General features: G+C 37.3%; 1 protein-coding gene across 2 annotated transcripts in view; it reads right to left on the bottom strand.

The window, feature by feature from the left end:
* EPHA6 (EPH receptor A6) overlaps positions 1 to 13,169 on the bottom strand; it is an 852,855-nt gene that overhangs the window by 207,741 nt on the left and 631,945 nt on the right. For both annotated transcript variants that reach the window (XM_029214367.1, XM_029214368.1), the window contains one exon: positions 4,956 to 5,141. In XM_029214367.1, coding sequence (XP_029070200.1) covers positions 4,956 to 5,141 — 186 coding nt within the window. The remainder of the gene's footprint in view (positions 1 to 4,955; positions 5,142 to 13,169) is intronic.

Here is a 13,169-nt window from a genome sequence, read left to right as displayed (position 1 = left end):
ATTTTCTGAATTAAATAATGAATAAGTTAATGAATAATTGTATCCAAAATAGCCCATGCCGCACCATATTGGGAAATACTGGCCTACTTGTTTGTTGCTCCCAGTGGACTGGAGCCAACAAATGAGCTTCTCAAGAGCACTGAGACCTTTTTTTCTCTATCTCTAGGTTTTAATAAGCAGTAGTGTCTGACACCTTGGTGGTGCTCAGTAAATGTTCCTAGGAAAACAAAACAAACAAAACTCTTAACCTACCTTAGCTAGTTGAGTAGCTGAATTTCACAAAAAAGTCTAATTTCTTTCATTAGAATCAGTTTCACAGAATGTTTTACTCCCTTCAACATATATTCCAAATATCCAAAGCTTGATTTTGCTTACAGCAAAATTTTACCTATACTTTTCTACTTTACAGACTGTAAGATAAACAATTTATTAAAGGCACTTTTTGTTTCTTCCTGATCACCAATACAAACCTGACACTGTAATAAAGTTGGAGGTGGGGTGGTAAGTTATTACTGGCACAAACTTTCCTTACCAACATCTCATGACTCTTTCTTTTGGCAAAGGAATGAAATACAAACATGTTAGGGTTAGATGTGACATTTCTTGTTTTGTAGTACAATCTGAACTTTTCAATCTTTTGTGCAGAGGAAAATATTGAGGCTTAAAGACACTGAATAACTTGCACAAGACCCTGTGTCAAGTAGCAGAATATACAAGCAGGTGGAGAGGCAGCTATCATATTGGTGGCAACTGTAATAGTCGAAATCTTGGAGAATGTATTACTTGACAAGTAAAATGCAATTCTGGGACTGGAGAAACAGTTCTTGTGTATTTATTGTCTATTTGACTGGCCTGAATCTACTCTCTGACTTAGAGTCCATGTGCACCCATCAAAACTATTTGGAAGGAACCCTTAATATTCCGGAATATTTAAAGATGGTTTGTGCAGGCCCAGTACTTTGTGTTATAGATTCTATGCTGTTCTAGAGTCCTTAGCAATGTCCCATGATAAAATAAATTTATGTTTGGGAATTTATTTGATATCCTGATTGACTTCTATTATTCCTCACTGGATTTATGATTTATTTGAGATGTAGTTAGTATACCTTCATTTAGTTGTTACCTAAGCTGGGAGATAGGTACTTCATTCTTTCTCCTTTTGGTTCTTCCATATCATCATGAATTCAAACTGTAGGGCCCCATCTTCTAGAGTGTGGTTACTGCATTGTATTTATCATTTAACCACAATTCTTATCTTTTTATAGAAGGTAGCACTTTCTCTTTTGGATATGTAGTTAATGACACTTGTGTATACATCACCTGTTACAAACTGCTACTATCCGTGGTACTAATAGCTACAAGTCTGTTCTCTAACTGATGGCTTCTATTTGCTTCTTGGAGAAAATGTATGTGCTAAGCAAATGGTTTAGCTGGCTTAATCTCTATATCAGTTGCTTCTTAATAGGTTAATGAAATTGTGATGTGTGTCAAACAAATAGGTTCAACTTTTATCTGACACACTTTCTATATAATACAGCTTTTAATCATTTAACTTTGAAGTTTATAATAAAAGTAGTTATATGCACAAGTATGAAAGAGCAAAAGTGTTTCCAAGAACTTTATAATATGTATCTCTCGGCAATAAAACCTATAGGTAAGATAAAAATTATGCATATTAAGAATTTATAAAAGAATCTGATGAAGATTTTGATCTATAATTTTGCATTACTTGCAACTGAGAGTCAGTGCATTTATTTCTCAGAACCCCAGGATAATCTACTAACATGACTGTATAAACCTATACTGCATCTTTATCTTTGTCAGTATTATCTTTTATGCAATATGGTAGTCCTTAGGGAGCATTAATTGCTAGCTATCTCTTAGCCACTTAAGGGTAATCTTGGAACAATTACCATGTATTTATGGGAATGAGGCATTCATTTATTTATTGCCTTTCTCTTAAAAATCCCATAGCATTTGCAAGAAGATAACAGTATAAATACGCCCACTTGTCTTTGCGGGAATTATTCCTTTCCCCATCCCCACCACCCACCTCAGCATCACCACAACACCCTTATGTGGGACTCATACTTACAAGTTAAAACTACAATGATTATTGCCACTCAAAAGCATATTGAATCTATCCTTTCTCAATTAGCCTTTCTTTTCTTTTCTTATCTTTTCTCTCGTTCTTTTTCTTTTTCTTAAAAGGGAATAAGGACCTTCACCTAGGAATCATACAAATTGGGCTACGTAAGGGTCACTGGTCCCAATTTTACACAAGATTGTTAGAGATGTAAAGCAATCACTGTGTTAGTTGTTTGAATGTCTTTGTGAAATAAACTGAGTATTTCAAACTGGCAGACAAGTGCCATAGATTATCTTATTAAACCTCTTCAGTTGATTTAGAATAATTCCTACTACTTCATAGGGCCAAATTACATATAATATTATATAGATAGATAATAAAACACATAGGGATACATGAATAATTCACAGAATGTGATTTATCAAAGGTAGAAAATAAATATCTGATCTGAATTTATTGTTAGATATTTATTTCCAGATATTTCAGGCATAAATACTCATACGAGGACTTCAACAGCATACTTAAATTATTTTAAATGCTTTGCAAAGGTTCATAATCCAACTTTAAAATTATCTTTTTCATTCCAGAGAGATATAAAACAGAAGGAATAACTCGAAATGTTCATGCTAAATTAATGAAAAGGAAGTCAGAAAATATAAAAGAAATAATTAATATGTTGTTTCCTCTCTCTCTTTTAGATTAGTATTTTTGCTAGGTATTGTGGCATATCTGGATCTCTCCAAATTTTACATAAGAGGTAGTTTATTCCACTCATCTAAATATTTTCCTTATTTTAAAAAAGTATTGTGTTATTTTATTCAGATTGTCATTTATTTAATGCTATTTAATTAAGATAAGGCAAAATGTAAAACTCTGACTTATTCACTGTGATACAGCAAAATAAAAAGCAAAGAAACAAAATATCCCATGGGTCTGTCAAACAGACAGACCTCAGTTTGAACATCAGTCATACCACTTACTATGGATTAGAGGTCCTTATGTGGGTTAATTCACCCGTTTGATATTCAATATCCTTCAGTGAATACTGAAGGTTCAGCAGATATGCATAAGAGTTGCCATGAGAATGAAATGGTAAACTATAGTACCAATAATAGCTACCATTTAATGCGGCTTACTATGAGTCGCATGCTATGCTAAATGCTTTATACATTTATAAAATTAATCCTTACAGCATTCCTATTGGGTAGGACTTATTTTGGCCCCATTTTACAGTGTGGAAGTAAACAATAGAGATGTTAAATCATCTACCTAAAACTTCACAAGACTTCAGTGGTAGGAGTGGAATTCTAACTGGTGTCCATCTGTTTGGTTATCTATTGCTGTGTAATAAACTATCCAAAACGGAGCGGCTTAAAACAACAACCATTTTATTATCTCTCATGATTTTACAGGTTGATTGGACTGAGCTGGCTGGATACTTTGCTCCACAAAATATCACCTGCAACTGCAGCCATCTGGCAGTAGAAGGAGGGGCTGTAACGTCTGAGATGGTTCTTTACCAAGCTGGCACTCAGTGCTGACTATCTGCCGGGAGCTCTTGTAGAGCTGTCGTTGACTAGAATGCCTCAGTTCTCCTCTTTGCAGTTCTGCGTGTGGTCTCACCATATGTACTGGCTTTGCTCAACATTGGAGACTAAGTTACATGACAGAGTGTTCCAAGAGGATAAGGTCCAGTGTACAAATATGTAAGATGCTTCAACTTGTATCACACTTGTTAATGTCCCATAGGCCAAGGCTAGTCACATGGACAAGTCCACAATCAATGTGGGAGAGAACAACACAAGGGCATGAATACTGGAGGGTTCTACTAAGGCCACTAAAGTAACAGCCCATGGCAACAGCTGAAATCAAAAGCAAACTTTTGCGTCCTCCAAACTATCATGGCTATCAGTAATTTTCTGCTCTCCTTGGATAGCATGTTGGCCAATGCACTGTGAGAAGGACTTTGGAGTTTCAGACACAGAGTCAGTTAAATGTTTTTGCTAAGCTTTTACACGTTCCTTCTTCCAAATATAACATGAAATTTCAATTTCATCGAAATGGTTTTAAAAGAAATTTCAGTTTTATAAAAGAAAAATGCCTCTCAAAGAGACTATTTTTATGAGTTTATAATGCCATATTATATTGAGTTTTATGTTATAACTCATTAGTGAATAAAATAAGGAGAAATATTAAGTTATGCCTTATCATTATTCAAATAAAAGTGAATATATTGCAATCTATTTCTTAGATGATATGATTAGTTTTGGATTTCTGAGAAACTTTTTTCCCAAAGGAATGGTTTTGATCCCACTATTTCTGTAAAAACTGGATTTTTATTTCAGAAATTGTAATCCTTTTCTTCATTTTATATAAATTAAAATAATACAGTGCTAATGGCATTTATGTAGGTAGGTTCCATAAAGAACTTTTTATTTAAAAGTTTTCTTTAGATAAAGCATTCTATATTTGTATATGACATTTATTTACAAACAGAACTATTTTACCTTAATGACCCCAAATATTTTAACTGTTTCTCCTATTAATATTGAAATTTAGGCAGGTTCAGAAGAAATGAATTGCTTACAGAAATTAGGAAAAAATATATAACCCTTTACCTTGATTTATTATTTCAAGTTAAATTAGAAAATGATTTACAGGTAATAAAAAAAACATTTCAAAGCTGTTTGGTGACCAATGCAAACTCTGATAATGTCATAGGCTAATATCAAGACTCCAATGGACGATATCTGAAGATGATAACTGAACTAAGTTATCCCCTAAATGGCTGTGATATTGCTATTAAGCCTTTTTTTTAATTTAAGGAATTGAGACAGATATATAAAAGAAGAAAATCAGTACTTACTTTTTGTGACAACACCTTCTAATCGAATGATATTTGGGTGGTCAAACTGACCCATGATACTTGCTTCTCTTAAAAAATCTCTTCTTTGCCGATCCATGTGGCCACCTTTCAAAGTTTTGATGGCAACTGGGATCTCTCTTTTCCCTGGTGTTTTCAAACGCCCACTACAGACTTCTCCAAATTCACCTTAAAATATGAACAAAAGTAGTTAGTTGTTTAAACAGAATACTTATATTCCAGAAAAATTGAATTGTCACAAAGTACCATCTTTTTGTTTTTTAAGATGATGACTCTCAAGTGTGCCATTTTTACACAGAGATCTCTTCCTTAAAAATTAAACTTGTAATGACAATATGTCTGATCAGCATCATTTGTAATGAATAATCAAATGCATTTTCATATACTATACCACAGGAACTTCCATTGATAGATATCCCTGATCTGCTGAGAAATTATGACAGGCAGAATGGGTGATGCTAATGCAATTCTATAGAAAAGCAATCACTCCGTAACATTTCCTGTTCCTGTTCTCAATACTGATATATGGGCCAAATTCCTACTCTTTTCACGGAATCCATCAGGCATATGTAGTTGATTTGATTGCACAGGCATATGTCTGCGCTTCACTGCCATTAGAAATCAATGCTAGGGTCAACTGGTATATGAACATATTGAAAAGACCACACTATAATTATAGTTAATTATAATTAACTATAATTACTTATTATAGTTGAGTTCACACAGGTTAAATTACATGTCACATGGTTTGAATACAAATACAGTAAGATTATCTACAGTTCAGCAATGGCTCCAATGGATAGATTAAAAAACAGCCAAATATTTATCATGAATTTACTACATATATATCCAGTGCTAGAGTGCTGTGGATTTCAAAGAAGTATAAGAGCTGGTCTTTGTTCTTTGTAGCTTATAGTCTAGAAGGAGAATTTAGATGAAACATTGAAACACTTAGGAACCTAAGAACCAATCCATGCAAATGTTGTATTATTTAAGTAAGAACAATGGGAGCTGCAAGACTTCCTGGAGGAGGTGGAAACTTTTGCTGGACCTTGAATGATGGTTAGGATTCAGATATTCAAGAAAACTAGCAACATTCCAGACAGGAGTATATGGAGTGAGGGAAGTAAAGACGAAGTTTCAACGGTCAGAAACAGTAAAGAGAATGACATGGACGTAGGGCAGTAAGGAGACAAGGTTGACTAGAGGGGTTATTGAGGGAAGGACGGTCAGAGACTTCTCAGTGCAATGCAGTAAATTCAATAAAGCTTGAGATTTCATATTTAATTTTTCTATGGTCAATTCCCTGCATTTACTTAAAAGTATGATGCTTGATCCCCAATTTATTCATCTATAAGTGAATACAATAATGAAACCTTTTGTAATTCTATAATGTTCCTTCCCCATAAGGATACTGGGAAGATCAAAAGTGATAATGCATATAAAAGTGCTTACAAACTGTAAAGTACTATTTATGTGCTTTAAGTTATATAAATCTTTGGAAAGGTGAAAGAAATAAAAATTAAAATATCTTCAGTTGGTTTATTAGCTAGCAGTTCTGGCCAGTAGCTCGATGCTATGTAAGTTTAAGTGTAGAGGATCAAATTAAATTTTTGCAGCACCACAGATTATCCATATTTTCTTTGAACCAATTCATTACAGTCAACTAAATGTTGACTATTCATGAATATTAATTATATTTCGGTATAGATGTTAAGATGTTTTTCTAAATGAAAAAAAACTAGAAAGGAAATAAGCCAAAACTTTGCTTCCTAAATTATGTGTAAACATGTCCATTAGAAATAAAAAGCAGGACGAGGGGAAGACGGCGGAAGAGTAAGATGCGGAGATCACCTTCCTCCCCACAGATACACCAGAAATACAGCTACACGTGGAACAACTCCTACAGAACACCTACTGAACGCTGGCAGAAGACCTCAGACCTCCCAAAAGGCAAGAAACTCCCCCGTACCTGGGTAGGGCAAAAGAAAAAAAGAAAAAACAGAGACAAAAGAATAGGGACAGGACCTGCACCAGTGGGAGGGAGCTGTGAAGGAGGAAAGTTTTCCACACACTAGGAAGCCCCTTCGCGGGCGGAGACTGTGGGTGGCGGAGTGGGGGAGCTTCGGGGCTGCGGAGAGCGCAGCAACAGGGGTGCGGAGGGCAAAGCGGGGAGATTCCCGCACAGAGGATTGGTGCCGACCGGCACTCACCAGCCCGAGAGGCTTGTCTGCTCACCCTCCAGGGTGGGTGGGGGCTGGGAGCTGAGGCTCGGGCTTCGGTCGGGTCACAGGGAGAGGACTGGCAGCGTGAACACAGCCTGAAGGGGTTAGTCCACCACGGCTAGCCGGGAGGGAGTCCGGGAAAAGGTCTGGAGCTGCTGAAGAGGCAAGAGACTTTTTCTTCCCTCTTTGTTTCCTGGTGCACGAGGAGAGGGGATTAAGAGCACCGCTTAAAGGAGCTGCAGAGATGGGCGCGAGCCGCGGCTAAAAGCGTGGACCCCAGAGACGGGCAGGAGAAGCTAAGGCTGCTGCTGCCGCCACAAAGAAGCCTGTGTGCGAGCACAGGTCACTCTCCTCACCTTCCCTCCAGGTAGCCTGTGCAGCCCGCCACTGCCAGGGTCCCGGGATCCAGGGACAACTTCCCCAGGAGAACGCGCGGCGCACCTCAGGCTGGTGCAACGTCACGCCGGCCTCTGCCACCACAGGCTCGCCCCACACTCCGTGCCCCTCCCTCCTGCCGGCCTGAGTGAGCCAGAGCCCCCGCGTCAGCGGCTCCTTTAACCCCGTCCTATATGAGCGAAAACAGACGCCCTCCGGCGACCTACACGCAGAGGCGGGGCCAAATCCAAAACAGCCGCTGGGAGCTGTGAGAACAAAGAAAAGGAAGGGAACTCTCTCCCAGCAGCCTCAGAAGTAATGGATTAAAGCTCCACAATCAACTTGATGTACCCTGCATCTGTGGAATACATGAATAGATGACGAATCATCCCAAATTGAGAAGGTGGACTTTGAGAGCAAGATTTATGATTTTTTTCCCCTTTTCATCTTTTTGTGAGTGTGTATGTGTATGCTTCTGTATGAGATTTTCTCTGTATAGCTTTGCTTCCACCATTTGTCCTAAGGTTCTATCCATCCTTTTTTTTTTAAATTTTTTTCTTAGTTATTTTTTGATTTAATAACTTTATTATATTTTACTTTATTTTATTTTACTTTATCTTCTTTCTTTCTTTCTTTTTTCCTTCCTACCCTCCTTCCTTCCTTCCTCCCACCATCGCTCCCTCACTCCCTCCCTCCTTTCTTTCTTTCCTTCTTTCCTTCTTTCTTTCTTTGTTCCTTCCTTCCTTCCTTCCTTTCTTTCTTTCTTCCTACTTCTACTAATTCTTTCTCTCTACTTTTTCTCCCTTTTATTCTGAGCCGTGTGGATGAAAGGCTCTTGGTGCTGCAGCCAGGAGTCAGTGCTGTGCCTCTGAGGTGGGAGAGCCAACTTCAGGACACTGGTCCACAAGAGACCTCCCAGCTCCACATAATACCAAACAGCGAAAATCTCCCAGAGATCTCCATCTCAACGCCAGCACCCAGCTTCACTCAACAACCAGCAAACTACAGTGCTGGACACCCTATGCCAAACAACTAGCAAAACGGGAATACAAGCCACCCATTAGCAGAGAGGCTGCCTAAAATCATAATAAGTCCACAGACACCCCAAAACACACCACCAGACGTGACCTGCCAACCAGAGAGACAAGATCCAGCTTCATCCACCAGAACACAGGCACTAGTCCCCTCCACCAGGAAGCCTACACAACCCACTGAACCAGCCTTAGCCACTGGGGACAGACATGAAAAACAATGGGAACTACGAACATGCAGCCTGCAAAAAGAGGACTCCAAACACAGTAAGATAAGCAAAATGAGAAGATAGAAAAACACACCACAGATGAAGGAGAAAGATAAAAACCCACCAGACCTAACAAATGAAGAGGAAATAGGCAGTCTACCTGAAAAAGAATTCAGAATAATGATAGTAAAGATGATCCAAAATCTTGGAAATAGAATAGACAAAATGTAAGAAACGTGACAATGACCTAGAAAAACGTAACAATGACCTAAAAGAACTAAAGAGCAAACAAACAGAGATGAACAACACAATAAATGAAATAAAAAATTCTCTAGATGGGATCAATAGAATAACTGAGGCAGAAGAACGGATAAGTGACCTGGAAGATAAAATAGTAGAATTAACTACTGCAGAGCAGAATAAAGAAAAAAGAATGAAAAGAACTGACGACAGTCTCAGAGACCTCTGGGACAACATTAAACGCGCCAACATTCGAATTATAGGGGTTCCAGAAGAAGAGAAAAAGAAAGGGACTGAGAAAATATTTGAAGATATTATAGTTGAAAACTTCCCTAATATAGGAAAGGAAATAGTTAATCAAGTCCAGGAAGCACAGAGAGTCCCATACAGGATAAATCCAAGGAGAAATATGCCAAGACACATATTAGTCAAACTGTCAAAAATTAAATACAAAGAAAGCATATTAAAAGCAGCAATGGAAAAACAACAAATAACACACAAGGGAATCCCCATAAGGTTAACGGCTGGTCTTTCAGCAGAAACTCTGCAAGCCAGAAGGGAGTGGCAGGACATATTTAAAGTGGTGAAGGAGGAAAACCTGCAACCAAGATTACTCTACCTAGCAAGGATCTCATTCAGATTTGATGGAGAAATTAAAACCTTTACAGACAAGCAAAAGCTGAGAGAGTTCAGCACCACCAAACCAGCTTTACAACAAATGCTAAAGGAACTTCTCTAGGCAAGTAACACAAGAGAAGGAAAAGACCTACAATAACAAACCCAAAACAATTTAGAAAATGGGAATAGGAACACACATATCGATAATTACCTTAAATGTAAATGGACTAAATGCTCCCATCAAAAGACACAGATTGGCTGAATGGATACAAAAACAAGACCCATATATATGCTGTCTACAAGAGACCCACTTCAGACCTAGAGACACATACAGGCTGAAAGTCAGGGGATGGAAAAAGATATTCCATGCAAATGGAAACCAAAAGAAAGCTGGAGTAGCAATTCTCATATCAGACAAAATAGACTTTAAAATAAAGACTATTAGAAGAGACAAAGAAGGACACTACATAATGATCAAGGGATCGATCCAAAAAGAAGATATAACAATTGTAAATATTTATGCACCCAACATAGGAGCACCTCAATACATAAGGCAAATACTAACAGCCATAAAAGGGGAAATCAACAGTAACACATGCATAGTAGGGGACGTTAACACCCCACCTTCACCAATGGACAGATCATCCAAAATGAAATAAATAAGGAAACACAAGCTTTAAATGATACATTAAACAAGATGGACTTAATTGATATTTATAGGACACTCCATCCAAAAACAACAGAATACACATTTTTCTCAAGTGCTCATGGAACATTCTCCAGGATAGATCATATCTTGGGTCACAAATCAAGCCTTGGTAAATTTAAGAAAATTGAAGTTGTATCAAGTATCTTTTCTGACCACAATGCTATGAGACTAGATATCAATTACAGGAAAAGATCTGTAAAAAATACAAACACATGGAGGCTAAACAATACACTCCTTAGTAACGAAGTGATCACTGAAGAAATCAAATAGGAAATCAAAAAATACCTAGAAACAAATGACAATGGAGACACAACGACCCAAAACCTATGGGATGCAGCAAAAGAAGTTCTAAGGGGGAAGTTTATAGCAATACAAGCCCTCCTTTAGAAACAGGAAACATCTCAAATAAACAACCTAACCTTGCACCTAAAGCAACTAGAAAAGGAGAACAAAAAACCCCCAAAGTTAGCAGAAAGAGAGAAATCATAAAGAACAGATCAGAAATAAATGAAAAAGAAATGAAGGAAACGATAGCAAAGATCAATAAAATTAAAGCTGGTTCTTTGAGAAGATAAACAAAATTGACAAACCATTAGCCAGACTCATCAAGAAAAAAGGGAGAAGACTCAAATCAATAGAATTAGAAATGAAAAAGGAGAAGTAACAACTGACACTGCAGAAATACAAAAGATCATGAGAGATTACTACAGGCAACTCTATGCCAATAAAATGGACAACCTGGAACAAATGGACAAATTCTTAGAAATGCACAACCTGCCAGGACTGAATCAGGAAGAAATAGAAAATATGAACAGACCAATCACAAGCACTGAAATTGAAACTGTGATTAAAAATCTTCCAACAAACAAAAGCCCAGGACCAGATGGCTTCACAGGCGAATTCTATCAAACATTTAGAGAAGAGCTAACACCTATCCTTCTCAAACTCTTCCAAAATATAGCAGGGGGAGGAACACTCCCAAATTCATTCTATAAGGCCACCATCACCCTGATACCAAAACCAGACAAGGATGTCACAAAGAAAGAAAACTACAGGCCAATATCACTGATGAACATAGATGCAAAAATCCTCAACAAAATACTAGCAAACAGAATCCAACAGCACATTAAAACGGTCATACAGCATGATCAAGTGGGGTTTATTCCAGGAATGCAAGGATTCTTCAATATATGCAAATCAATCAATGTGATAAACCATATTAACAAATTGAAGAAGAAAAGCCATATGATCTTCTCAATAGATGCAGAGAAAGCTTTTGACAAAATTCAACACTGATTTATGATAAAAACCCTGCAGAAAGTAGGCATACAGGGAACTTTCCTCAACATAATCAAGGCCATATATGACAAACCCACAGCTAACATCATCCTTAATGGTGAAAAACTGAAAGCCTTTCCACTAAGATCAGGAACAAGACAAGGTCACCTACTCTCACCACTCTTATTCAACATAGTTTTGGAAGTTTTATCCACAGCAATCAGAGAGGAAAAGGAAATAAAAGGAATCCAAATCAGAAAAGAAGAAGTAAAGCTGTTACTGTTTGCAGATGGCATGATACTATACATAGAGAATCCTAAAGATGCTACCAGAAAACTACTATAGCTAATCAATGAATTTGGTAAAGTGGCAGGATACAAAATTAATGCACAGAAATCTCTGGCATTCCTATATACTAATGATGAAAAATCTGAAAGTGAAATCAAGAAAACACTCCCATTTACCACTGCAACAAAAAGAATAAAATATCTAGAATAAACCTACCTAAGGAGACAAAAGACCTGTATGCAGAAAATTATAAGACACTGATGAAAGAAATTAATGATGATACAAACAGATGGAGGGATATACCATGTTCTTGGATTGGAAGGATCAACATTGTGAAAATGACTCTACTACCCAAAGCAATCTACAGATTCAACGCAATCCCTATCAAACTACCAGTGGCATTTTTCACAGAACTCTAACAAAAAATTTCACAATTTGTATGGAAACACAAAAGACCCCGAATAGCCAAAGCAATCATGAGAACAAAAAACGGAGCTGGAGGAATCAGGCTTCCTGACTTCAGACTATACTACAAAGCTACAATAATCAAGACAGTAGGGTACTGGCACAAAAACAGAAATATAGATCAATGGAACAGGATAGAAAGCCCAGAAGTAAACCCACGCACATATGGTCACCTTATCTTTGATAAAGGAGGCAGGAATGTACAGTGGAGAAAGGACAGCCTCTTCAATAAGTGGTGCTGGGAAAACTGGACAGCTACATGTAAAAGTATGAGATTAGATCACTCCCTAACACCATACACAAAAATAAGCTCAAAATGGATTAAAGACCTAAATGTAAGGCCAGAAACTATCAAACTCTTAGAGGAAAACATAGGCAGAACACTCTATGACATAAATCACAGCAAGATCCTTTTTGACCCACCTCCTAGAGAAATGGAAATAAAAACAAAAATAAACAAATGGGACCTAATGAAACTTCAAAGCTTTTGCACAGCAAAGGAAACCATAAACAAGACCAAAAGACAACCCTCAGAATGGGAGAAAATATTTGCAAATGAAGCAACTGACAAAGGATTAATCTCCAAAATTTACAAGCAGCTCATGCAGCTCAATAACAAAAAAACAAACAACCCAATCCAAAAATGGGCAGAAGACCTAAATAGACATTTCTCCAAAGAAGATATACAGAATGCCAACAAACACATGAAAGAATGCTCAACATCATTAATCATTAGAGAAATGCAAATCAAAACTACT

The sequence above is a fragment of the Monodon monoceros genome, unplaced genomic scaffold (assembly GCF_005190385.1).
Source record: "Monodon monoceros isolate NGI ecotype Baffin Bay Population unplaced genomic scaffold, NGI_Narwhal_1 Super_Scaffold_11, whole genome shotgun sequence".
Taxonomy (NCBI): Eukaryota; Metazoa; Chordata; class Mammalia; order Artiodactyla; family Monodontidae; genus Monodon; species Monodon monoceros.
This window is presented reverse-complemented; position numbering and strand designations above follow the sequence as displayed.